This window comes from Pelobates fuscus, chromosome 10, assembly GCF_036172605.1.
Source record: "Pelobates fuscus isolate aPelFus1 chromosome 10, aPelFus1.pri, whole genome shotgun sequence".
Lineage (NCBI taxonomy): Eukaryota > Metazoa > Chordata > Amphibia > Anura > Pelobatidae > Pelobates > Pelobates fuscus.
In genome coordinates, this window is record NC_086326.1 from 115,171,155 (window position 1) to 115,197,127 (window position 25,973).

General features: G+C 38.5%; 1 protein-coding gene across 1 annotated transcript in view; it reads left to right on the forward strand.

Moving 5' to 3' along the window:
* Positions 1-25,425, forward strand: part of PTPRCAP (protein tyrosine phosphatase receptor type C associated protein) — a 51,765-nt gene extending 26,340 nt beyond the window's left edge. Inside the window, exon 2 of the mRNA XM_063434985.1 lies at positions 24,492-25,425. Coding sequence (XP_063291055.1) covers positions 24,492-24,938 — 447 coding nt within the window. The 3' untranslated portion in view covers positions 24,939-25,425. The remainder of the gene's footprint in view (positions 1-24,491) is intronic.
* The last annotated feature ends 548 nt before the right edge of the window (positions 25,426-25,973 follow it).

The window sequence follows — 25,973 nt, forward strand, 5'->3', positions numbered from 1 at the left end:
TGTAGTGAATCTGTGTGTTAGTGAGCTCTTCTGTAGGGAGCATGTGTGTGTCAATGGGCTTGTCTGTAGGGAGAGTGTGTGCGCATCAGTGAGCTTGTCTGTAGTGAGCGTGTGTGTGTGACAGTGAGCTTGTCTGTAGTAAGCTTGTGTGTGTATCAGAGTTTGTCTGTACTAAATTTGTGTGTGTACCAGTAACCTTGTCTGTGTGTGTCATTGAGATTGTCTGTCAATGAGCCTATTTGTGTGGATCAGTAAGATTGTCTGTGTCTGCATGTGAGTATGCTTTACTGTATAATTTAATTACCCTGAAAGGACTAATATTGTGAATTAGAAAGATAAATATACCAATAATATATATATACACACACACACACTACATAGCAAATTACTTATGGGGCTGGCATAGATTTTTTTCCAGGGCTGCTTCATATCCCCAGTCCGGCCCTGTGTGTGTGGTGACTGTATGTAATGTGTGTGTTTGTGTCCATGCCAGCTGTGTGTAATGTGTGTGTGTTCATGCTTGCTGTGTGTAATATGTGTATCTTGTGTGCAATGGGTGTGTGAATGTATGTGTGTGATGTTTGCTGGCTGTGTGTAATGTGTATGTGCTGTGTTTTGTTTCCTCCCTTCTACATATAGCTTTCTGTAGGGGTAGGGTATGTGGTCCATTGGGAGAGTTGTGATCTACTGGTGGAGATGATGGTCTGCACCGCAGGCGGGTGCAGTCCCCAGTAATCACAATTTGAGTCATGGTGCATGCTGGGAATTCTAGCAGCTGTGCTCTGACTCACTAAAAGTACAAGGGAGTGGTTACAGTGGTCCGCTGGAGGTGGAGACCACACAAGCTCCCTGTCCTGAACCCTGTCTTCCTCTGAACCCCTATGGGCAGCCCTGACAATTGCCAATGTGCTAACAGGCTAAAAAAAAAAGCTGTTACATGTCAGTAACATGAGTGGAACTAAACTTACGAAAAGAGAAAACAAAATAACACTTGCAGTAACTTTATTTTCTTGGGTATTATCCATGGTAGCATACACCAATGGTTTAGTTCTGCCCCTTAAGGCTGATTGGACAAGAAATAAAGAAAATCCTTAAAAGGAGGCACTGGTCATGTGGTCACCAGTCAGTAACAAGCTCTGAAGGCTGGAAAGACAATAGGAAGGTTATGAGATGCTGCCATTATTAATAGCCAGGAAAATAAATGATGAGTAAATTTCATTTTTATTAGCTTATTATGGCAACATATATAAATGGGGACCCCTAAGCTTTACAGGAGGAAAATAGAGCATTAAATGCATTCAAAATTACTTTATCCATTAATAAATAATATTAATACATAGTGAGATCCAAACTGGACCGACCGTAAGACTGAAGATCCAAACCGAGCCTCAATAGCTGCTTTGACATGCAGCTTGTATTGTTGCAAATGTTATGTGGGAAAGCAAAAGTCCACCAAGTTAAACCTTTAAACCCCATTCATGTATGCTATTAATCTAAAAGAAAGCAAATAACCCCAACTGTAGCTATTTCCAAATATGCCACAAAAAGGAAAAAAAAGTAATTCTCGTCTCCATAATGGCAATCACATTTCTCCGTGGATCAACAGCCTGTCCATATACATATTAGTTATAGCCCAAAATAATCCAAGCCTTTCTTTTCTTAAAAAAAATCTATATAATCTGTTTAGATAACCTCTTTAAGTAGAATTTTTCTTACTATAAAGAACCCCTTTATCTGCTGTGAGTGCAAAGGCCTTGTTCCAGTTTCAATGGGTGATCCAGTCTCAATGGGTGACCTCGCCTGTTGTATGGTGGGTTGTACTGACTGTGTATGTATTTGTATAGTGCTACCATAGCCACTCTAAGGTGCCTTTTAAAAACTTGTAACTTGCCTTTGCACTTTTTCATGTTCTACAATATTCTTCTTTAAAACCAATGCCCCAAATTAGACGGCATATTTAACCCCTTAAGGACACATGACATGTGTGACATGTCATGATTCCCTTTTATTTCAGAAGTTTGGTCCTTAAGGGGTTAAAACCCCTTCAGTGACTTACCTTAATCCAGCACCGGGCTCCATCGGCGCTGGTGACCTCTCCTCCCCCGCCGACGTCAGCTCCCGAGTGGACAGACACTAGAGGCTGGATTAACCCTGCTGAAAACTTCTATGTTTACATCTGAAGGGTTAAAACCTGGGGGACCTAGCACCCAGACCACTTCATTGAGCTGAAGTGGTCTGGGTGACTATAGTGTCCCTTTAACCCCTTAAGGACCAAACTTCTGGAATAAAAGGGAATCATGACATGTCACACATGTCATGTGTCCTTAAGGGGTTAAAGTGGTGTCTTACCATTGATTTATAAAGAGGCAAAATTATATTTTGGTCGCATGACTCAATATCCCTTTTTAAACATGAAAACACCTTACCAGACTTTGCAATGGCAGACTGGCATTGCATTCTGTTGCCTAGTTTATCTATAATCGTTCCCAATTCCTTTCATGTAATGTTATTCTCATTTATTCCCATTTTAATGTATAAGTGGCTTGTGGGTTCCTTATTCAAAATGAATGGCTTTGCATTTATTTGTATTGAATCTCATCTGCCAGTTTTCTGCCCAGTCTCCTAATATATCCAAATCCCTCTGTAGAGTTGTATCATGTTCAAACTCTCACTAAACTGAAAATGCAAAGTGAATTTAAAGAGAATTTCTAATTGAAGGTAAAAATAGTCTAACTAGAAAAATTATCTTAGCTGTGCTTTCATTTTGGCTACTGTGGCCTTAAAATTTTAATTTACTTTAGTAAATAACTATGTATATTAGCTTACCTTCTTTTGTGACATCTGCAAGCACCGACACATGCATTTTAATGCCTACTTAAAGATCATTTATAAACAGATTAAAGATAAGTGGATCTAGGACAGAATCCTAAGGGCACTCAACCTACCACTTACTACAATTTGAAACATTTCTATTTATAACTACTCTCTTCTTTCTATCTTTAAACCAACTGATTTCAACTTTAAAAGTTTTGTGTAGAAAAATCCTGTAGCAAAATCCAAGTAAATCACATCCACTGTAACACTCCAATCAACATTTGTATTACTTCTTTATAAAACACCATTAAGTTAGTTTGGCATGACCATATTATAACCTTACTGATAATTGCTAATGATATTGCTGTTCAAAATTAATTCTTGAATTTTATCCCTTAGCTAAGATCCAGGGGGGGGGGGGAACAGAGCAATTGCCCCCCCCCCCCCCCCCCACATCCCCTCCGCAAGACTGCCCTGCAATGTGCCTTCACGGACCAGAGATCTACCTCCCCGGACCGTAGGCACCGTGCTGGCAGCCGGCAGGGGAGGGAGGACCCGGAAGCTCAGCCTGCAGCTCCATCGGGTCCTACTCTCACGAGCACGGAGCGTTGCCGCGAGATTGAACTCTAGCCTTGGAGCCAGGTCCATCTAGGGTTAACCCTGCAGCTGTAAACATAGCAGTTTCAGAGAAACTGCTATATTTACATTAGGGTTAATCCAGCCTCTAGGGGCTGTCTCATTGACAGCCGCTAGAGGCGCTTCCGCACTTCTCACTGTGAAAATCACAGTGAGAAGAGGCTGGACGTTCATTGGAAAGCATTGAGTAATGCTTTCCTATGGACTGATTGAATGTGCGTGCGGCTCTTGCACTCCTGGCACACTAACCACTACACAGAGCTGTAGTGGTTATTGTGCATGGATTATTTCCCGAGATTAGGCTCTGGATCCGCCACTGTAGCAACCCATCATATAATTTCCCAACCACAGATGGTAAGCTCGGAGTTCTGTAGTTTCTGGGTTGAGCTTTTGAACACTTTTTAAATATAGGTAAATATAGGCACTTGCTTTTCTGCAATCCTTTGCTACCTCTGATAATCCCTGAAAGAAGAAGAAAAGAATCCTGAAAGAGTTTTTAAACAGTGTTATGTTAATTTCTACACCAAGCTCCTCTGTGAGTGAATACCACCTGGTCCTGTGGTTTTGTTTCCATTAACATTATTTAATTGTTGTAGCACTTTGTGGCGAAACCAACCTCGCCACTGTGAACTGGAGAAGCCTGGTTGCTAGCCTCCTGCCCTTGGACTATGGCCCTGCAGGTTAAACAGTTTATATTCCCTGCATTAAGGCTTATTCGTGCCTTTCTGCCGGGGTATTCGGTAGATTCCAGCTACCGAACAAACTGGCGAACGATGGACCACCTGGGAGCTGGAGTGTGCCGCCAATTGACCGCCCAGAAGCTGCGGTTAACCGCAGCTTAATTGACAAACGCTGGGTGGCCTTTGTTCGTTTGTCGAACACGTGGCGGCAGCCATCTTACGAGTCCCGAACGGCCAGCGGTGTTCAGAGCTAAAACTATAGAACTAAAAACGGACACTTATTTGCGCGAACACCGCTGAGCCATCCGCCCCCTGGTTCCTATTTGTGCCCTTAGGGTCGAACACCGGTTCATTCGGTATTTTGGAATATGTGAATATGTTACCCCAGATAGCTAAGCCATGGAGCCCATTCGTGTAACGAAAGACTATGTGAAAGACTTTGGCTCCATGGCGATTGAACTGTATGTATATGATCTGAGCGCCATTCAGTAATAATGTGCGCTCAGATCCAAGCTATCTGGGGATATGTAGAATGTATATATTTTATGTTCTAAATGTATCAATAGGTAATTTTATGTATTTTACTGTCTTTTTGTCTGCCATGTGTGTAATGGAGTTTGCCTCTGTCCTAGGAGATAATTGGATTTCTTCCCCAATTATCTCCAGGCCAGAGAGGAGGGATTCGGAGGCATTGTGGGAGGTAACTCCTGTGTGATTGGTGTATTATGTAATTGTTGTAAATCCCTCCCTTGCATGGGAGAATCCTTTATAAGACAGTTGTGTGAATAAATCAGTGTTGTTCCTGCTTAACCCTCAAAGCGATGTGCCAGGAGTGTAAGCTGTTTTATGGCTTTTCCTGTTCGGCTGTTTCCAGTGCTCGTATGATTCCAGTTCGGGAAATTGGGTAATTCATGTGTGTGCAGTTGGGAGTTGGTGAGTTCGTGTAGTCTGCAGTTTGGAAGATTGGTGCTTACAGTAGCTGCCTGTGTATCTGGAAAGGGGGATATCGCCTAAACGTTTTTTATCCTCTTGTGGGTGAAACGGTCCGTAACACACTTTATCCATTCACCAATCACCGGTTTGTTGTAAGGCTTTTGTAACAGGGATTTGCAAATCTACAGCCATAGATTATTCTTTGCTGTATATTGAAGAAAAAAATATGTAGCATTTCTGCCTTGTTCTGATCATCCTTAACTCAGTTGCACAAGTTTTTTTTTTTTGTAAATTAAAGGTTTATTGGAATCCCAGAGCATTAGTAATAAAAATTGTAAAAGGACATCAAGTTCCCTGAAAATAAGTGATTTTTCCATTGTGTAGGGCCGATTAAATATATGCCAAAATAAGCTCGGACTTATAGCTCCAGCAAAAGACCTGGATGACAATTTGAGCAAAACATAAATAACAACAAAGGAATAATAATAAATAAATAGCCGTAAAACAATACTGTCAAACCGTGTGTTAAAGTACATTTGACTGAGGTTTTGGATTCCCTTAAAATTTTCGCACCAGGATCTTGATTGTGATAGTTTTTAAAATGTTCAGATATACTGATTACTTAATTCTTTTCTTATGTTTTGTTATGTTCCGCAGTGGTGTATCTTGGTTTTGTGCTGCCCTAGGCAGGACAAAACTCAGACCCCCCCCCCCCCCCGCGCGCGCCACCCCCACCCAACCCTTCCCCCCTGCCCCGCCTTCTAAATACACACACATTCACTGACAGATACGCATACACTAGCTAACAGACACACACAGTCAGACACACACAGTTGGACACACACAGTCGGACACACACAGTCGGACACACACAGTCTGACACACACACACTAACAGACACACACAGTGAGACACACACACTAACAAACACACACAGTCGGACACACACACTAACAAACACACACAGTCGGACACACACACTAACAAACACACACAGTCGGACACACACACTAACAAACACACACAGTCGGACACACACACTAACAAACACACACAGTCGGACACACACACACACACACTAACAAACACACACAGTCAGACACACACACTAACAGACACACACAGTGAGACACACACACTAACAAACACACACAGTCTGACACACACACTAACAGACACACACAGTGAGACACACACACTAACAAACACACACAGTCGGACACACACACTAACAAACACACACAGTCGGACACACACACTAACAAACACACACAGTCGGACACACACACACACACACTAACAAACACACACAGTCAGACACACACACTAACAAACACACACAGTCGGACACACACACACTAACAGACACACACAGTGAGACACACACACTAACAAACACACAGTCTGACACACACACTAACAGACACACAAAGTGAGACACACACACTAACAGACACACACTGTCGGACACGCAGTCAGACACACACTGTCGGACACACAGTCAGACACACACAGTCAGACACACACACTAACAGACACACACACACTAACACACACACACACTAACACACACACTAACAGACACACACACACTAACAGACACACACACACTAACAGACACACACACACTAACAGACACACACAGTGAGACACACACACTAACAAACACACAGTCTGACACACACTAACAAACACACACAGTCGGACACACAGTCAGACACACACAGTCAGACACACACAATAACAGACACACACACACTAACAGACACACACACACTAACAGACACACACACTATCAGACACACACACACTAACAGACACACACACACTAACAGACACACACACACTATCAGACACACACACTATCAGACACACACACTAACAGACACACACACACTAACACACACACTATCAGACACACACACACTAACACACACACTAACAGACACACACACACTATCAGACACACACACTATCAGACACACACACACTAACAGACACACACACACTATCAGACACACACAGTCAGAGACACACACACACAATCACATTAACACATTTTTTTTTTTTTTAATTTACTCCCCCTCCCCTACCTTTGGGAATGCTGGGGGTGGGGGGGTTCTCCAATTCCCTGGTGGTCAAGTGGCTGCAGGACGGCACTGGCGGGCAGGCTGGGCGGCCGGCGAGGGAGCTCTTCCCCTGAGCTCTCTGCTCAGCTCCCTCGCGCGCCGCCCGCAGAGTGAGGCTGGGAGGCGGAGCCGGAATATGACGTCATATTCCGGCTCCCAGTCTCACTCTGCGGGCGGCGCGCGAGGGAGCTGAGCAGAGAGCTCAGGGGAAGAGCTCCCTCGCCGGCCGCCCAGCAACCAGCCCAGCATGTCTGTTAGCCGCAAGGCTAACAGGACATTTGCCTTGGGCATTTGGGGGCGGCGTTTTTTGCCGCCCCCTGGAAAATGCCGTCCAAGGCAAATGCCTTGTTTGCCTCGCGGCTAATACGCCCCTGATGTTCCGCTATTCTTTTTCTGGTAGTTCTCCTATATACTGGTGTCTACAAGGACAAGATAATAAATATGTAACATTTTTGCTGCAGTATGAGGTCTGATCTTTTATTTCATTTTTTTTGTGTAGCATTACATTTAAAAAATGTATTATCCTCTCTTCTTTAAAACCAGTGGCCTTCTACATCCCACACAATATCTACATTACAAAAAAAACAAATACGTTTTTTTTTTTATTATTATTTCAAAAATGATCAATTTTCTCTTCTTTTTTAAAATTTTTTTACCAGATTTGTTCTAAAATTGGTGCTCCCCTAAAAGTAATCAGCGGTTGATTTAGTAAAATCTTATGAATATTCTCATCTTATTTTAATAGTGACATACATTTCTTTATAATTTTCTTTATATTTTTATGTTCTTTGTCATAGTCTAACACCACAGGAATAAAACTATCTTCTTTTAATTTTTTTCTTGTACCCTTTGTCTCTCAATAATTCTTCTTGGGAAGTCCTATTAACCTCCACAAAAGGCTGATTTAAAATATCCTGTGGATAATTATTTCCCCCAAATTATTCTTAAAAAGTAATTTTTCATCTCTAAAATTTCTCTAAAGTCTTAACTGTCCTTTTGGTATATTTTGTAACAATGGGGAATAATGCCAACTGTTAAACAATACATACCCATTTACAAGCACTTTCTTAAAGTGTATTTTAGGTTTTGAAATGCCCTCTTCTACATATGTATATTTAAATCCAAAAATTCTAAATTGTCTTTACTTATATTACTGGTTAGATCATATCCCCAACCATTTATTGTTTTTAAAAAATCAAAACTCTTCAAATGTTTCTTTTGTACCCTTTCAAATAAAATGTATGTCATCTATTTACTGGTGATAGTGCAGCAGGTGCTCACTCAGTCATGCTGCACATATACAAAAGATAATTCCCAATGGGCCATAAATAAGTTTGCATAACTGGTTGCGTACCTACTTTCTATCTCCATAACCAGTTTTTACAAGTAACATTGAGTGAAGTACTAGAAGTAACTGTTATTTAAAGTCCATTCAAAACTTTCCAATGGGAAAATAATTGCTTTTGTTTTAGATCTGATTCCTCTTCTAAAAAAATATCTGATTAATATAATGAAGTTACATCAAAAGATACAAGCTTTCAAGATTCAAAAATGACACAACCACATCTATTTACTCTAGCTACAATTCGTGTAACCATGCCAAGGCAGACATATAGGAAAAACCCAAGATTGCATTAAAAAAGTGATTGCATCAATCCCCAATATTCGGCCACGTCATTATGGATGCAGCATGGAATGTACCAGGTGGCACTCGCGTCATTTTAAAATCAACAAAACATAAATGATGTGAGCCCTAACCTTGGCAATCATTTATACCTAAATTGATAGGTGCCCTGTCCAATATTCTGCATATGCATCAGGGGTATTAAATTGCTGCAAGGGCATGGGCCTATATATACCCTTGCTTTTCTATTGTCCAGTACACTTTTTTGGTTCCAGGGCCCTTAACCCCTTAAGGACACATGACATGTGTGACATGTCATGGTTCCCTTTTATTCCAGAAGTTTGGTCCTTAAGGGGTTAAAGGAGTACTATAGGGTCAGGAACACAAACATATATTTCTGACCCTATTGTGTTAAAGTCACCATCTGACCCTCTCTTGCCTCCCTAAATATAGTATAATCTTACTTGTATTCAAGCCTGAAGCTGCTGGCTCTGCCCCTGTCTGCCTCAAACCTGCCAGCTGTCTGCTGACATCATCAGAAGTGTTGTCCTGAACCAATCACAATGTTTTCCTATAGGATTGGCTGAGACTGTCAAGGAGGCAGATCAGGGGCAGAGCCAGCACAAGTCAAACACATCCCTGGCCAATCACCATCTCTCTGAGTAAAGTTCAGTGTCTGCATGCAGAGGGTGGAAACACTAAATGTTGTGATGCATACTGAGATAAAAAGCACCTCTAGCAGGCCACTCTAAGATACTCTGTATTTGGTAGAGCTGAGGACTCTTATATATAGGTCCTCAGGTATTGTAACATCGTTCTCTACATATCTCAGTTTGCTCTGACTACTGGCTCTTCTTGCTGCTGCTGTTTTTTCTAGAAATATATGCAAACAAACAAAATATGTGAACACAACTCCAGTGAAAACAGTGATTAGTATACAAAAACTGGAGCTTCCCTGTATAAGGTGAAGTATCCAGAAAAGGTCCCCAAAGACTTCCTTTTGTCTTCAGCATACATACAAAATAGAGTAGGGGATTATCTGCTAAACACAGATCAAATGGAAAAACATAGCGTTTAACTGTGTGAGAGTAAATGAGGATATATAGTTAACAATTGGCCACTCACAAATTTTCAGATGTAAAAAAGCCTTGAGTGTAATCTTTTTCTTCAAAGTTTTCTATGTTCATCCTCACACTCCCATCAGTAGTTTAGAAATATTTGTTCAAAAGAGAAAATATATATGGAAAAATAAGGTGCAATTCCAGAGTAAAGTAAAAAAGAGATTTAATAACTTACATATCAGTTAAAAACAATAAGCATATCACCACTAGGCGTCCTACGCGTTTCGTCCTAAGATAGGACTTCCTCAGGGACTTGGTGCATCAATGACAGCAAAAAAGCAAGTGTATAAAACATTCCCCCCCCCCAAGTTCTTATATATCCCCTCCGAGCGTTCATCATTCAATTATTCTCGGCCGGTGTTGCTTCACTATTCAGGCAGCACTTCCTGTTCGGACGGGATGTTGTCATCACGCACGTCTTCTGCGTTCCAGGCGTGCGTTCCACATACCCGGAAGTGGGTAGCGATCGTCAATTTGCAGTTTTTTCTCGGAGGCATGAAAGTTAATAAGAGCACATGAGGGGGAAAGGCATTAAAAAACTATGGATCGCTCTGGATAGCGCAATATGTTTATGGATACGAAAATGTATCCCTTATTATCCTATTCTAAACTACAAAAAATTAATATATCAATAATTATAGAATATATATATAATATATAAACCATGAACTGTACATAAGTTATATACATATATGTATGATCCCAATCTATAAAATGAAATTAAACACAATAAAACAAGTATGTACATTAAAGCTGATACATTCCAGATGGAGAAGGAAATCTATATTAAAGAGTATAATGCTCCGTGTATTCCATATATATTAATTACTTCGTTCCCCACCCATTTTTGTAAATATGTTTTTATTTATTTTCATATATGAACAGTAAACATTGAGACTCGCAGGTCTCGCTTTTTAACCTTTAGTGTTAACTTTACACTTATAAATTCCGAAACTCGCAGGTTTCGTCCCTTCTGCGTACAACATACTTTTGAGACGCGTAGGTCTCCCGTTTTTTGTAGGTTTCATTTTAAGTGGGGTTTTCCATTTATATTAACATCAGTAAGTCTGAGAATTCCATTGACCGCATTATGTTGTGTTGGGAAATGTAGCTGACCATAACTACATAATATATACAGTGGGCCGTATAGGGGTATCTTGCTGTTCAGCATGTATTGGACTCGCAGGTCCTTGATTAAGTGCTTCGCTTTTTGGCTCGCAGGCCTCAAGTACCATATACGTTTCAAGGAGTAATTCCTGCGTGTTGTGTGTTGTTTGTGGGTTAGGTAGCTACCTTTTATTGTGTCAGTGTCAACTCTGTGGGTATCGGAAACCCTTTTATATTCGTATATACACCAAGCACTTCTCCCCTTCATCTCACCCTTTTACAATGCTTGAGTATTTTCCATCAATAGAATTCTCTTTTTTTAAATTTCTTATGATTTATTTCTGGACTTTTTTATATGTATATATATAAGCCCCCGACTTTTAGTGGCAATGCCGGTATTAAATTATATTTTGATGGCAAAAGTCAATAATAGGTTGTATTGTACAAGAATATTCTAATGGGCTTTCTCAATTAATACCCCAATCTAAACATTGGCCAAAAATGCATAAAAAGATTAAATAAAAAAAGGAGAAGTGCAACATCTATAGAAATATTCCATGTGTAACCCCAGTTAATCCTCAAAAAAAACTCCACAAATCAATATCTTAAGACCCCAAGGTTGGAGTGTTTTTAATTTATTTATCCAGAATGTTTCTCTTTGCGAGAGTTTCTTGGTCAGGTCTCCTCCCCTCCAATAGGGATCTACACGCTCAATGCCCATAAAGGAAAAATTTTGCCCACCAAATTGGTTGCAAGAATTGCAATGCAGAGGTACTATATGTTTAATTGATTTTTTTTCTTACATTGTTTTGATGTTCTAATATTCTTTCTTTAAATTTTCTACAAGTTCTTCCCACATATTGTTTCCCGCATGGGCATTGGAGCATGTACACTACATTTTTAGTGTTGCAATTTATGTTGGATTTTATTTTAAATTTCTCTCCTGTTGTAGAACTAGTACATTCTTTCTTTTGTATGTATTTTTGGTTTTTACATGCTTTACAAGTATTGCAAGGGCTAAAACCGTTGATGTTAGATGGTCTACCTTTTCGTTGTATTTTTAATGCATAACTTGATGCCAGTATATTTTTTAGATTTCTTGTTCGCCTAAAAATCATTGGTGTTTTCTTTGGTAGCACTTTGCCTAATATGGGATCTTTACATAAAATGTTCTAATGTTTATTGAAGATCTTTTTTATTTTCCAATGTTGCGTGTTGTATTGTGTGATAAAAGAAAAATTATAATCTTTTTGGGGGATTTTTTTGGGTTTGGATATCATTAGATCTTTCCTATTCTTTTTTTCTATTTCCTCGATTTCTTTGTCTTACGCGGTGGATTCATATTTCTTTGCTATGAATTTATTTTTTAGGTGCCTAGCTTGCTCCCTATAGTCTGATTTCCTTGTACAATTCCTCCTCACCCGTATTAGTTGACTCTTTGGGATTGTTTCCAGCCATCTCTCCTGGTGACAACTTTTTCTATGTATATAGCTGTTACCCTCAGTTTTTAAAAAAAAAAAAAACATTTTGACTCGATTTTGTTATTCTCCACGAAAAAGGATATATCTAAAAAGTTTATAGTGATAGTATCCATCTCGTGTGTAAATTTTAGACCATATTCATTTTGGTGAATATAGTCCAAGAAGGATAATAGCTCATCTCGTGAGCCTCGCCAAATCATTATGATGTCATCAATAAATCGTTTCCATAGGACCAGGTTCGCTACCCAGCCATGCCCACTCCATATGTGGTTGGATTCCCAATCCCGCATATATATGTTTGCATAGCTGGGGGCGAACCTGGTCCCCATGGTCGTGCCAGTTGTCTGTAAGTAGAATGAATCATCAAAAAAGAAAAAATTGTGTTTGAGAATATAATGAATACTCTTCAGAATGAAATTTCGAAAATCAGATGCTATATTTTCGTCTCTCTCCATAACTTGCTCCACTGCAATCAAGCCTTTATTATGTTTGATTACAGTTTCCAAGTTATGTCTTCCATGATTCTCAAGATATGCGCTGTATCTTTTAAATAGGAAGGTGCTTCGTGTGCATACTTTTGGAGGTGATGGTCAACAAATTCCGATAAATGGGCGGATATAGAGTTTATGCCACTAATGATTGGCCTGCCTGGAGGTGTTATTGGATTCTTGTGCAATTTAGGAAGGAAGTAGAAAATGGGGATAATTGGAAACTTATTAAAAAGATATTCTTTGTTGTTCTTTGAAATTATGCCGTCCCTATATGCCTGATCTAATAAAATTCCCAATATGGTATTGAATTTTTTTTGTGGGGTCAAACTTTAAGCCTTTGTTTAACCCCTTAAGGACCAAACTTCTGGAATAAAAGGGAATCATGACATGTCACACATGTCATGTGTCCGTAAGGGGTTAAAGCCTTCAAATCTATATCACTGAGTTCTATATTCGTTAAGTTATACACTCCATGTTGTTTTTCTAATGTCTTTTTCTCAAGAAGTCCTCTCTCCGAGGATTCTCCTCCGTTCTTTTTCTCTTTGGGGGAGTAAGGTGCGTATCTAATGGAGTTTCTTGGCAATTGCACCGGGGTTTGAAAAATTGGGTAATTCTTCCGTCTTTGTGACGGGATTCCCCTTCTAAAAAAAGGTTCTCCCTTTCGTTTGACTGTTCTAGACTAATGCTTGCCACTTGTGCATATGATTTTTTGGGGTAAGGGTTATTATAATTGGGGGAAGTAAATTCCTTTCTTTCTCTTTGTTTAAATTGATAATGTTGTGTTTGTGAATTATTTTGTAATCTTTTTGGAGTAAAAGTTTTTCGTCTGGTGATTGGTGGACTATGCGTGAAGTGTTTCAATGTTTCTCTAGTTTTTATAGGTGAATAGTGAATATGATTCCTTGAAGTGTTTCTATTTTCCGTAGGGGAGGTGTTCCCTTTAAAAGGACTACCTCTCCTAGTGAATGTGTTCCTTCGTGTGTTTTCAAAATTTCTAGTATTATAATTACGTATGTGTCTATTTTTTTCTGTTTTTTCTACCCTGAATATGCAATTGCATAGTACTAGTATGGCTTTGCAATATATGGCTGCTGCAGACTTTTGGGAACTGATGGTTCTGGTAGTGGCTATACTGTACCTTATACTTGTGAGGCTACTGCACCTGCTACTCTAAGTTGCATCAGTATCTTTGAATGTTTACTAATAGAACAGACTGTATATCAGGGAAGCTGCACATAAACCTATGACCTTTTATGAAATGATATGTCTTGATGATTACTCACAGAAAGGCTTTATTAGGCTGGTTGGCAACTTTTTTATGTGATTTTACTGGCGTGGTGTACTAGCGGAACATTATCTTATAGGACTGTTCCTGTAGGGATGAAACATGGAAGTCGACTTGTTGGCTTCCCATATTTCCCATATTTCTTTCCATTCAGTACACCCAACATCTCTCCTAAGACTACCAAGTCCTGGATAACTAGGGATACTAAAGAATAGAATCATAGTCTTGAGAGATTTTTGCTCTCTTTAGTTCTATCCTGTGTGGGCTCCGGGCTGGTCACGTGCACCTCTTTCTCCACTCCCCAAACCCTGATATTCACACACAACTGGGCCACACAGAAGTACAATGAGTTTGCTTGCTATTTATATTCATTATTGTACTATACCTACATATTGTATATTATATGTTGGCATGCCTCATATTGTATTCTCCAAGTCTACATGGTGATGTCTGTCATTCAAAAATTAATAAAAAAATAAATAAAATAAAAAAAATGTTGGAAAATGGAGAGAATAAATATACAGAGGCTAAATATGTATCCCTTCAAAATTGGTCTGATTTTGCAGGAACTTGACAGTGATTGGCTGATAAAACAATTAATAAATATCAGCTGCTGATCATTAGACCGTGATTGTGGTCACAGGATTGGTCAGAAAACAATTGCACTGTCATTGGCTGTAGTGTCCGGGCAAACGAACAAATCGCGTTACATGAAATTTGTTCAGTGACTCATTTGCTTATTTAGTATTTCGTTTGTTTTGTGATCATTTATTTTTGAAGGAAATTAAAAACAAAATTTTATTTTTTTGTTTGTCTAAAATCAAATACACATGTCTACAAATTACCTAAATATGGTATGCTAGCACTTAAAATTGTTTTAATAGACACAAGTCTGTGAATTGTAAGGGATCTAAGTTTAGATAGATACAGTATCTCACAAAAGTGAGTGCACCTCTCACATTATTGTAAATATTTTATTATATCTTTGAATGTGACAACACTGAAGAAATGACACTCTGCTACAATGTAAAGTAGTAAGTGTGCAGCCTGTATAACATTTGCTGTCCCCTCAGAATAACTCAACACACAGCAATTAATGTCTAAACCGTTGGCAACAAAAGTGAGTAGACCCCTAAGTGGAAATGTCCAAATTGGGCCCAAAGTGTTAATATTTTGTGTGGCCACCATTTTTTTTTTTCAAGCACTGCCTTAACCCTCATGGGCATGGAGTTCACCAGAGCTTCACAGGTTGCCACTGGAGTCCTCTTCCACTCCTCCATGATGACATCACGGAGCTGGTGGATGTTAGAGACCTTGCGCTCCCCTACCTTCCATTTGAGGATTCCCCAGAGAAGCTCAATAGGGTTTAAGTCTGGAGACATGCTTGGCCAGTCCATCACCTTTACCTTCAGCTTCTTTAGTAAGGCAGTGGTCGTCTTGGAGGTCTGTTTGGGGTCATTATCATGTTGGAATACGGCCCTGCGACCCAGTCTCTGAAGGGAGGGGATCATGCTCTGCTTCAGTATGTCACTCATGCAGGCCCAGACTATGAAACTCCCACCACGCTTAAACAGGAGAAGTAATGAGGAGAGCTCCTCGTATTACCGGGGTGCTCCACCTCACCACTACTACCCCTTGATAGATATCCAATAGTACAGGCTTAAAAACTGACAACCTTTATTGAAACAAAAAAATTATAATTATGATAATAATAATATAAATCTCCAACACACTCACAAAAATTAGTGAACAACACACACCCTCATATACCATAAGTAGTGAAAAATAAAACAAAGACTAGAGACTAAACATCTAACTGGTAAAGTATTCAAGCATTTTCCTTGTGTAAGCAGATAAGTCACAATATATATATATATATATATCCCACCACGCTTGCCTGAAGGTTGCCGCCACACAAGCTTGACACCATCTGAACCAAAAAAGTTTATCTTGGTCTCATCTGACCAGTAAGTACAAAGTTCCACTAATTAATTTCCTTAGTCTGTTTGCAGGCTTTCTTGTGCATCATCTTTAGAAGAGGCTGACTTCTGGGACAACAGCCATGCAGACCAATTTGATGCAGTGTGCGGTGTATGGTCTGATCACTGACAGGCTGACCCCCCCCCCCCCCCCCACCACCACCCTTTCAACCTCTGCAGCAATGCTGGCAGCACTCATACGTCTATTTCCCAAAGACGACCTCTATATATTACGCTGAGCATGTGCACTAAACTTCTTTGGTCGACCATGGGGAGGCCTGTTCTGAGTGGAATCGGTCCTGGGAAACCGCTGTATGGTCTTGCCCACCGTGCTGCAGCTCAGTTTCAGGGTCTTGGCAATCTTCCTTTAGTCTAGGCCATCTTTATGTAGAGCAACAATTCTTTTTTTCAGGTCCTCAGAGTTCTTTGCCATGAGGTGCCATGTTAAATTTCCAGTGAACAGTATGAGAGAGTGTGAGAGCGATAACACCAAATTTAACACACCTGCTCCACATTCACACCTGAGACCTTGTAACACGAACGAGTCACATGACACCGGGGAGGGAAAATAGGCTAATTGGGCCCAATTTGAACATTTCCACTTAGGGTGTACTCACTTTTGCTGCCAATGGTTCTGACATTAATGACTCAATGTGTGTTGAGTTATTTTGAGGGGACAGCAGGTTTACATATACAGGTTATACAGACTGTACACTTACTACTTTACATTGAAGCAGTGTAATTTCTTCATTGCTAAAGAAAAAAAAGGTTACCTGCGCTCTCTTCTTCTCTTCTTAATCCCTATGTATATTTAAACAAATGGAGGTCATTTAGTTACTCCAATAGCCACTGGAGGGAATGCCTGCCTTCTAACGTCAAGGCAGACCCCCCCAGATGGGTCCTACTCTGACCCTTCACCCTGCTTCATTGAGCTTCTGGCACAGATATCTCTACTGAGACAGAAAGGGGTATTTTTTTTATATACACCCCTATACACTTATTATCCCTTAATAGGGACTACATGGGATGGGCGGCAGCATTGTAACCTAGCTGTGTGATACAAAAAGTGAATACAAATACAAAAAGAAAAGTCCTGCGCTCACCCCCATCACTCCTGGGCGGCAGCAACGACCACAGCTGATGTGTACTGTGGTTGTTGCTGCCGCCCAGCAGTTATGGGAGTGAGTGCAGGACTTTTCTTTTTGTATTTGTATTTCTTCAGTGCGGTCACATGAAAAGATATAATACAATATTTACAAAAATGTGAGGGGTGTACTCACTTTTGTGAGACACTGTATATCTGTTTAAGAGATGATAAGTCTGCCCAATGATACCATACTCGGTACCTCTCTACTTCTATATCCACTACCCTTCCACTGTAAGCATGGGGGACATTCACACTTTTTACATTTACCTACATAACCAGCTAAGGAGCCTGAAGCCATTGTATAAGAAGCAGAAACAAGCACACAAAAAAGAAGGTTTACAATGTTGCAAAGCATTATTGCAGTTTAAAAGAAGTAACATAGCAATCTCTCAATACTCATATGAAGAGGAAAGAAAGATAAGTAATACTTCTATAAATGTATATATAGAAACCTCAAATAAAGAGAAATCTGAACCGCAACCTTTGAGAACTGCCTCCTTAAAGGTCGACATAACCCCTGCTTAGTATAAGCTTAGTACAAGGAACAAACTTTTTGTAACGGTAACTGGGAAAGAAGCTTAAGTGAAACCAACTCCTTTAGTGCTAAAATTAACCCCTTAACGCCGTTACGACGTACCATGCCGTCCCGCATTAAATGGGCTTTAAAGCCGTTGCGGCGGCATGGCACGTCGTAACGGCTTTAAGCCCCTGTTGGAGAGGTGTACTCACCTCCGCCGCGATCCTCTTCTTGGGGGCTGCCTGACAGCCCAGGCAGCCCCCCTCTGGCAAATGAGTCCCCCGGGGGCCATGTAATCGCTCTCAAAGAGCAATCACATGGCCCCCTATAGCTGGCTATGGATCTGCCAGCAGGGGGACTGTTTGAAATATCAGACAGTCCCCCTGCTGGTGGGAAAGTAAAAAAAATATATATTAAACATGTGTAAAAAGAAATGTAAAATATTTTTATATATATACAATATGTATATATAATATATATATATATATATATATATATATACATACAAACGTTATACAAAGTGTATTTTAATATTAATATAGAGACGATTAATATAGATGACAGAGACGTCTTACTTCTTCAAAGAGAAGCCTTTTGGATCTTTACATTAGGAACTTTGTCCCCGGGGGGACTTAATGAAATTAACCCACTCAGTTGCTTCACCCCGAAAAGATAAAGAAGAGCACAGCAATTGATATATTGATATATTTGTACTAAAGGTTAAAGAAAAATCATAGCGGATGATTTATTCATGAGACTTTTTTCAACTATATAGTATCCATATTATTATTTTTTTCTAGAATTTGTTGGCTGACGGTGGTTCCAGCTAGACTCCATAGTCTGTATGGCCGTAAATCTGTAATATAATTAAGTATATACATAGTAACCTGGCGGGGCATTCAATCATACTTTGAAGTTTTGTTAAAATGTTTCGTTTTATATTGGGAATTCCAATTTATACGTAGCCACCGTATGTTAGTGTTAAAAATGTTAAAAATGTAGCAAGTGTAAAATACTGTCTAACACAGTTTAACAAATTTGTTAAAATATTCAAAAAGATCCTTAAACTCTTAGCCATTTTAAGGTGGCCTTGGTATTTCTTATTTCTTATTTCTTATTTCTTATTTCTTATCCTTGAATTTTAAAATATGTCTGCGAGCGCAGATTATTAGATGTTTGGCCGTAACCACAATCACTGTCAGGCCTTTTTTTACTTTAGGCACTCAAGGGGTTAATCCCTACTTTCAAAGTTGAACAATCTTTTTCACGTTTGCACAGCCTCTCTTTCATATAATCTACTCTCCAATCAAATCACCTGTAATGCATATTTAAATCACTGTTTTCCTGCCTTTCATTGTCTTGAAAAAAGTCCCACGAGGACTGAAACGTCGACTTGTATGTCTTTTGAAATTTTGGCAAAATAAATCGTTTATATCCTTAAGAAGACCTTTGAGTGCACTCTTTCCATTTGAATATATTGAAGGCTGAGGCAGCACCGAGGCAAGCACAAGACCGGTACATTGAGTGCGGGACATCTGCAGTTTGTATTAATATTAATATAAGTATATATATTAATATTAAAATTCACTTAGAATGACGTTACATATATATAATATGTATATATTATATATATAATAGATGTACATATATATATTATATATAAATACGTATAATTAAAATAATAAATAAATACAATAATCAAATAAATAAATAAATAAAATATTGAAACAAAATTTTATATAAATTATATATGCATATGTAATTTCATTCTAACTGTATTTTGTTATATATCGGTAACAAAATACACTTAGAATGGCATTCTATATATATCTATCTATATATAAAATACAAATAACCGCAAATATATATATATAGATAAATACATATAATTACATAAAAGATTACATTAGTATACACATAGAATTTAAATACCTATAAATGCATATCTATTAAAATTCTACGTGTATATTTAAATAATCTTTTAACGTAATTATGTGATTTGATTAATTAAAATTTGATTGACATGCCTGACAACACAGGGAGAAAGTGCTGAGAATTTAATTCGCAAGCACTATATTTGACCCTGTAACTCTCCAAGACACCATAAAACCTGTACATAGGGGGTACTGTTTTACTCGGGAGACTTCGCTGAACTCAAATATTAGTGTTTCAAACTGGTAAATTGTATTACAACGATGATATTTTAAGTAAAAGTGAAGTTTTTCACATTTTTTACAAGCGAACGGCACTTTTATGGTCTATATTATTGTTGTAATATGTTTTACTGTTTTAAAACACAAATATTTGTGTTTAGTGAAGTCTCCCGAGAATAACAGTATCCCCCATGTACAGGTTTTATGGTGTTTTGGAAAGTTAGAGAGTCACAAATTTGCCAGATTGGTTATGTTGCCTTTGAGAGCGTATGGTAGCCCAGGAATGAGAATTACCCCCATGGTGGCATACCATTTGCAAAAGTAGACAACCCGAGGTATTGCAAGTGGGGTATGTCCAGTCTTTCTTAGTAGCCACTTAGTCACAAACACTGGCCAAATATTCGTTTTTTGCTTTTTTCACACAAAAACAAATATGAACGCTAACTTTGGCCAGTGTTTGTGACTAAGTGGCTACTAAAAAAGACTAAACATACCCCACTTTCAATACCTTGGCTTGTCTACTTTTTCAAATGCTATGCCATTATGGGGGTAATTCTCATTCCTGGGCTACCACACCGTCTCAAAGGTTACATTACTAATCTGGAAAATTTCAATTTGAAAATAGAACGTTCTATATTTGACCCTGTAACTTTCCAAAACACCATAAAACCTGTTAATGGGGGGTACTGTTGTACTCGTGACACATCGCTGATTACAAATATGTGCATTTTCTTGCAGTAAAACCTAACAGTATTATGACAATCACAGTTAAAATGTCAGACGGAAATGCAAATTTTACAAAAATATCTTATTTTCTCACATTTTTTTAAACTGTATTCATAATAAATAATGTTCCATATATGAATAGTTAATGATAAATGAAAGCCCTGTTTCTCCTGAACAAAATGATATATAATAAGTGTGGGTGCATATAATTTGAAAGAGGGGAACTACGGGTGAACAGACATATAGCGCAAATTATAGTTTTTGTTTACGTTTTGTTTTGATAAGAACGCACACTATTGACTCCGTCCTGAAGGGGTTAAATTAACTGTCTGTTTTGGCTCCGTGATGCACCCTTGACAGGGAACGAACCATAATGTTTTTGCTTCCCTTTTAGTACGGTAGATACTTTTTTTTTTTTTTTTTTTGTAAGAAAGGAAGTTTGATAAAGCTTCTCTAATGTATTTATCACTGTTTCACAGAGAACTTGGCCACTAGGTGACAGAGGCTGCCCAGTTTCTCTTCCTAACATCAATCTGATCATCTATTTTGCCTGAATTTGTCATAGTGCTGCAGTACTATCTTTCTCAATCATATGAATAATAGGATTAAAAATACTTATATTTGTACATAAGTAAAGCTGGGAGAGTTTTAATGGTGTGTGCATTCTCTAGTAATAGAGCTTCAAGGGAGGTCTGGGACACTTTATCTTGTAATTCCAGTGACAGCTCCTTTGTTTTATGATGATTTTATTTAAACAAATACAATTTCAAATGTAAGGCCAAAGCTCAGCTCGAAGCTTAGCTGACATAGAGAATTTTCTCAGTTCAACTAATATTAATTGTACAGCGCTACAGAATTTGCTGGCACTATATAAATAATATAATAATAATAATAACAATAATAATTAACTTGAATTTGAAATTCACTTTGAATTCTCACTTATGAATATTCTTGATAGTTGCTAACAGACTCTGGGCTTTCAAGAAATGTTTATTTTAAGATCATGCAACACCTTATTTGCACAAAAGTGGACTCCATTCAAATTCAACCAATACTGGGAATGATGAAGCAACTGGAAGCACCAGAGTTTATTTAGGTGTTTCACAGCAACAAGAGTCGAAAAAAAAATGATTTCATAACGTATATTACAATAAAGAATATTTTGCATCTTCAAAATATTAGATATTTTAAATAAATAATATGGTAAAAAATACCAATAAAAATCTATTTTAATTCAAGGCTGTAACAGAGCACCATGTGGAAACATTTTAAGGGGTGCATACTGATGCAAGGCACTACATATGTTAATGTTAATACTATTTCAGGACGCATCAGGAGCTCTGGAGTATATCTGGAAGTGTGGTGTTTATTACTACTTAACGTCATATAAGCTGCTATAACTTAAAAGACATTTCAAATCCCTTTTGCCTCTTTGCAGTTTTGTCTGCTCTGTTAGTAGTTATTAGTTAACAGGGTAATGGGCTGACTTGGCCAGACCTTTCCTGCTACTTTATTTGTCCATACCCCCGAGCAGAAATTACCAAAAGAAGTATCACTGTAGTAACACCAGGCAATGGTGACACTTCTAAGAAGAAAAGGGAATAGTGTTGGTGCCATAAAGACCAAACCATATACAAAGTACAGATTTAAACCTGAATTTACCAAGTTACCTACAAACACCAGCTGGTCACTTGATGAAGTGGAGGGGAATGCAGGTCTGATTTGGAAAACATATTGCATATAGACACAGTTTTGTTACAGCAAAGAAAATTGCTCAGTAGCATATTGTGCTCTGTTCCCGCCACTTTATGCCAAAAGGCACCATTAATTTAACTTTCCATGGCATTGGCTCATTATATCTCAGTGTCACGACTTCTGGTACCAATGGTTGATGATTGAGCATTTGAGTCAAAGTCCATATCAACTTTGGTCAGTACAAATTATTTGAAGCAGTGGAGACAGGAATGAGGCTACAATGAAGTTTACAGTGAATTAAGCACTTGTGACGAAGTCTGTATGAATGGGAAAACAGTACTGAGAACTTGTAAGCTCTGTTACTTGTATTGCAGAAGGACATGAGTATGACCTGTGAGAGTAGTCAAATTGTGAAAGCTGGAGTTGGAAGCCAGTGAGGATGGACACAAGGGTGATCAATAAGTGAGGTCCGGAAGCCTCTCAAGCCAATGGCATAGTCAGGAATGTGAGCCAGGGTCTGAAGCCAAAGACAAATTTTATTTTGGGCCCACACCAACGGAGGCTAAAAAGGAACTGTTGTACACACAGCAAGGCAGGCCTGTGAACTCGTTAATCAAGCAATGAGAGCAGCAATGAACAAGGTATACATAAACAATCATGATGGTAGCAAGCTGAGGCCAAGGCTGGATTCCCATTAGGCAGAGTAGGCACCTGTCCTGTAGGGGACACCTATTTCAGCACTTATAATGTGCATTTTTTTAGCTTAGGTGGGCTGGTGAGGGGATGTTAGTGTCATGAGTCTTGGACAGTACCCCCTGTAGTCTAATCAGCATACTATGCTTAATAGCAGAGCTGAAAAAATGGTTATAAAGGCTGCATAACCCAGTGCTGTCCCAGTTTTGTTGCCCTTCCCTGAACTCTCTCCAAAGTATCAATATCCTTCTGTAGATACGGTCTCCAGTACTGTGTGCAATACTCCAAATGAGGTCTCATCAGTGTTCTGTACAATGGCATGAGCACTTCCCTCTTTCTACTGCTAATACCTCTCCCTATACAACCAAACATTCTGCTAGCTCATTGGTTTGTAACCCTTAGGATGCTAATTTGGTATCATTTAGAATAATTGGAATAGTGGCACATGGCTTTTGCATTGATTTATGATTTTTTTTCAGAATTTCATTTAGTTTTAAATTGATCATTTCTGAACTATAGAAACGGAAGCAAAACTAAATTAATTATTCACTGTACATTCTCTATATTTACTAGTGTTGCCTGCATACAGCAGGGTAAGCTCATTTACATGGTAGGCTCTGGTTGTACAATGTTAATTTAAAAAAAATATATAAACCATTGAGATTAAAAAAGTACAATTAAAAAGTACACAGCTAACCTTTAGTTATTATATTGTATTAGTGACATTAGTGACTGTCCATTGTATTCTGTGGCTGAGTTGAAAGGAGGGTTTGGGGAACCCTGCTAATACCTAGTTTGGATCATCAGCAACTACTGACAAATGACTTTCAATGCCCACTTTAAGATCATCAGTGAACAGATCAAAGACAATTGAACATTAAGAAAATCATCTTACCACTTTTGAGCAATTTCCATTAGACACTATGCTCTGCATTTGTTTTTACATCAATGTTTAATGAAAAACAAGTATCTTCTCCTAAACCACTGATATTTAATTTATCATGCCTTCTTACAAGCCTTTCATGTTTGATATATGACCATACCCCTTAAACTTTGCTATTTTTCTTTTTATCTTTTTCTATCTTTTTGTTAATTTAAGTTAATTTAATTTAAATTAACTGCACACATATTCATCCCATCATGTTTCAGCTATACCTATTATATCATATTGTTTATCATATGCCGATAGCTGTTGATTGGATTCATGAAGAGTAAGGTCAATAATGAAACTAGAAATGTTATTGTTTAACGCTTGACTTTGTAATCTCTGTTGTCAACAGATGTTGCCCCTTATTCACTTGACGCTCCATCTGCTGCTGGCTTTGCCGACTATGCAAGCAAAATCAAATCAAAAGGGAGAGGAAGAGGCTAGTAGTACAGCGACTGTTGTGTTCCTCGTTATTCTACTCATTGTGATCTGTTTTGCACTTGCACTGGCATGGAGGAGACTTGTGCGCATTGAAGGAGGAGAAGGATACCATCCACGTGAATTATGGCATAGGGCACAGGCAACGATGCAAGGATTGGTGAGTCGATGGAATGGGGGTGAAGAGGAAGACATGAATATTTCTGACAGACACAGTCAAGATGAAGAAAATCAAAATGAAGAAAATCAAGATGAAGAAAATCAATACGAAGAAAATCAAGATGATGATGATAATGATGAAGAAGAAAATGGTGAAAGGTTTCAACTGCATGATGCAGAACCTAATATCACTGCATTATAAGTATAGGGTGATTAGCCAAAAAATGAATAAGGTCTTAAGGCTAAAGCAGAAAGCTAAGTTAGTGCACTTTTTGTAACATAGCTCATAATTAAAAAAAGAGGATACATATTTTAAGCTTTTCTTAAGATGGGTTTTGTTTATATTATGTTTCTCTTGCAGACCTATGTAATTGATGTGTGACTTGTTAAAAGCTCAGATTTGTATGCTTTCTCAAATAAATAACTCCTCAGTCCATTTTGTGCAGGAAACGTGAAATATGTTGTATGTAATGTCTGCATGCCTCATCTGTCATGTCTTTTCTCTGCCCATTGTTTCAATAACTGTCATACATTTTTACACCACTACTAAAATCAGTTACACTCAGAAATCAGTTTAAAGATCTGTAATATTCTCTGTTATGCTTCACAGGTAGAAATGAGCTTGGCCAACAGATCTATATCCCTAGCATACGCGCCAAGAAAACCCAATGTCAGGGAAATAGCAGGCATATACGATAATACAAATCATGAAAAATATACACTTAGTTTATACATAAACAAAATACTTAATATAATGAGTAGTCTCCATTGGTATGATCAACTATATCCAGATCAGATACAGTGAGGGGAAAAAAGTATTTGATGCCCTGCTAATTTTGAGTGTTTGCCCACTGACAAAGAAATGATCAGTCTATAATTTTAATGGTAGGTGTATTTTAACAGTGAGAGACAGAATAACAAAACATAAAAACACATGTCAAAAAAGTTATAAATTGATTTGCATGTCAATTACTGAAATAAGTATTTGATCCCCTATCAATAGCAAGATTTCTGGCTCCCAGGTGTCTTTTATACAGGTAACGAGCTGAGTTTAGGAGTATTCTCTTAACCCCTTAAGGACACATGACATGTGTGACATGTCATGATTCCCTTTTATTCCAGAAGTTTGGTCCTTAAGGGGTTAAAGGGAGTGCTCCTAATCTCAGCTCGTTACCTATATAAAAAACACCTGTCCACAGAAGCAATCAATCAATCAGATTCCAAACTCTCCACTATG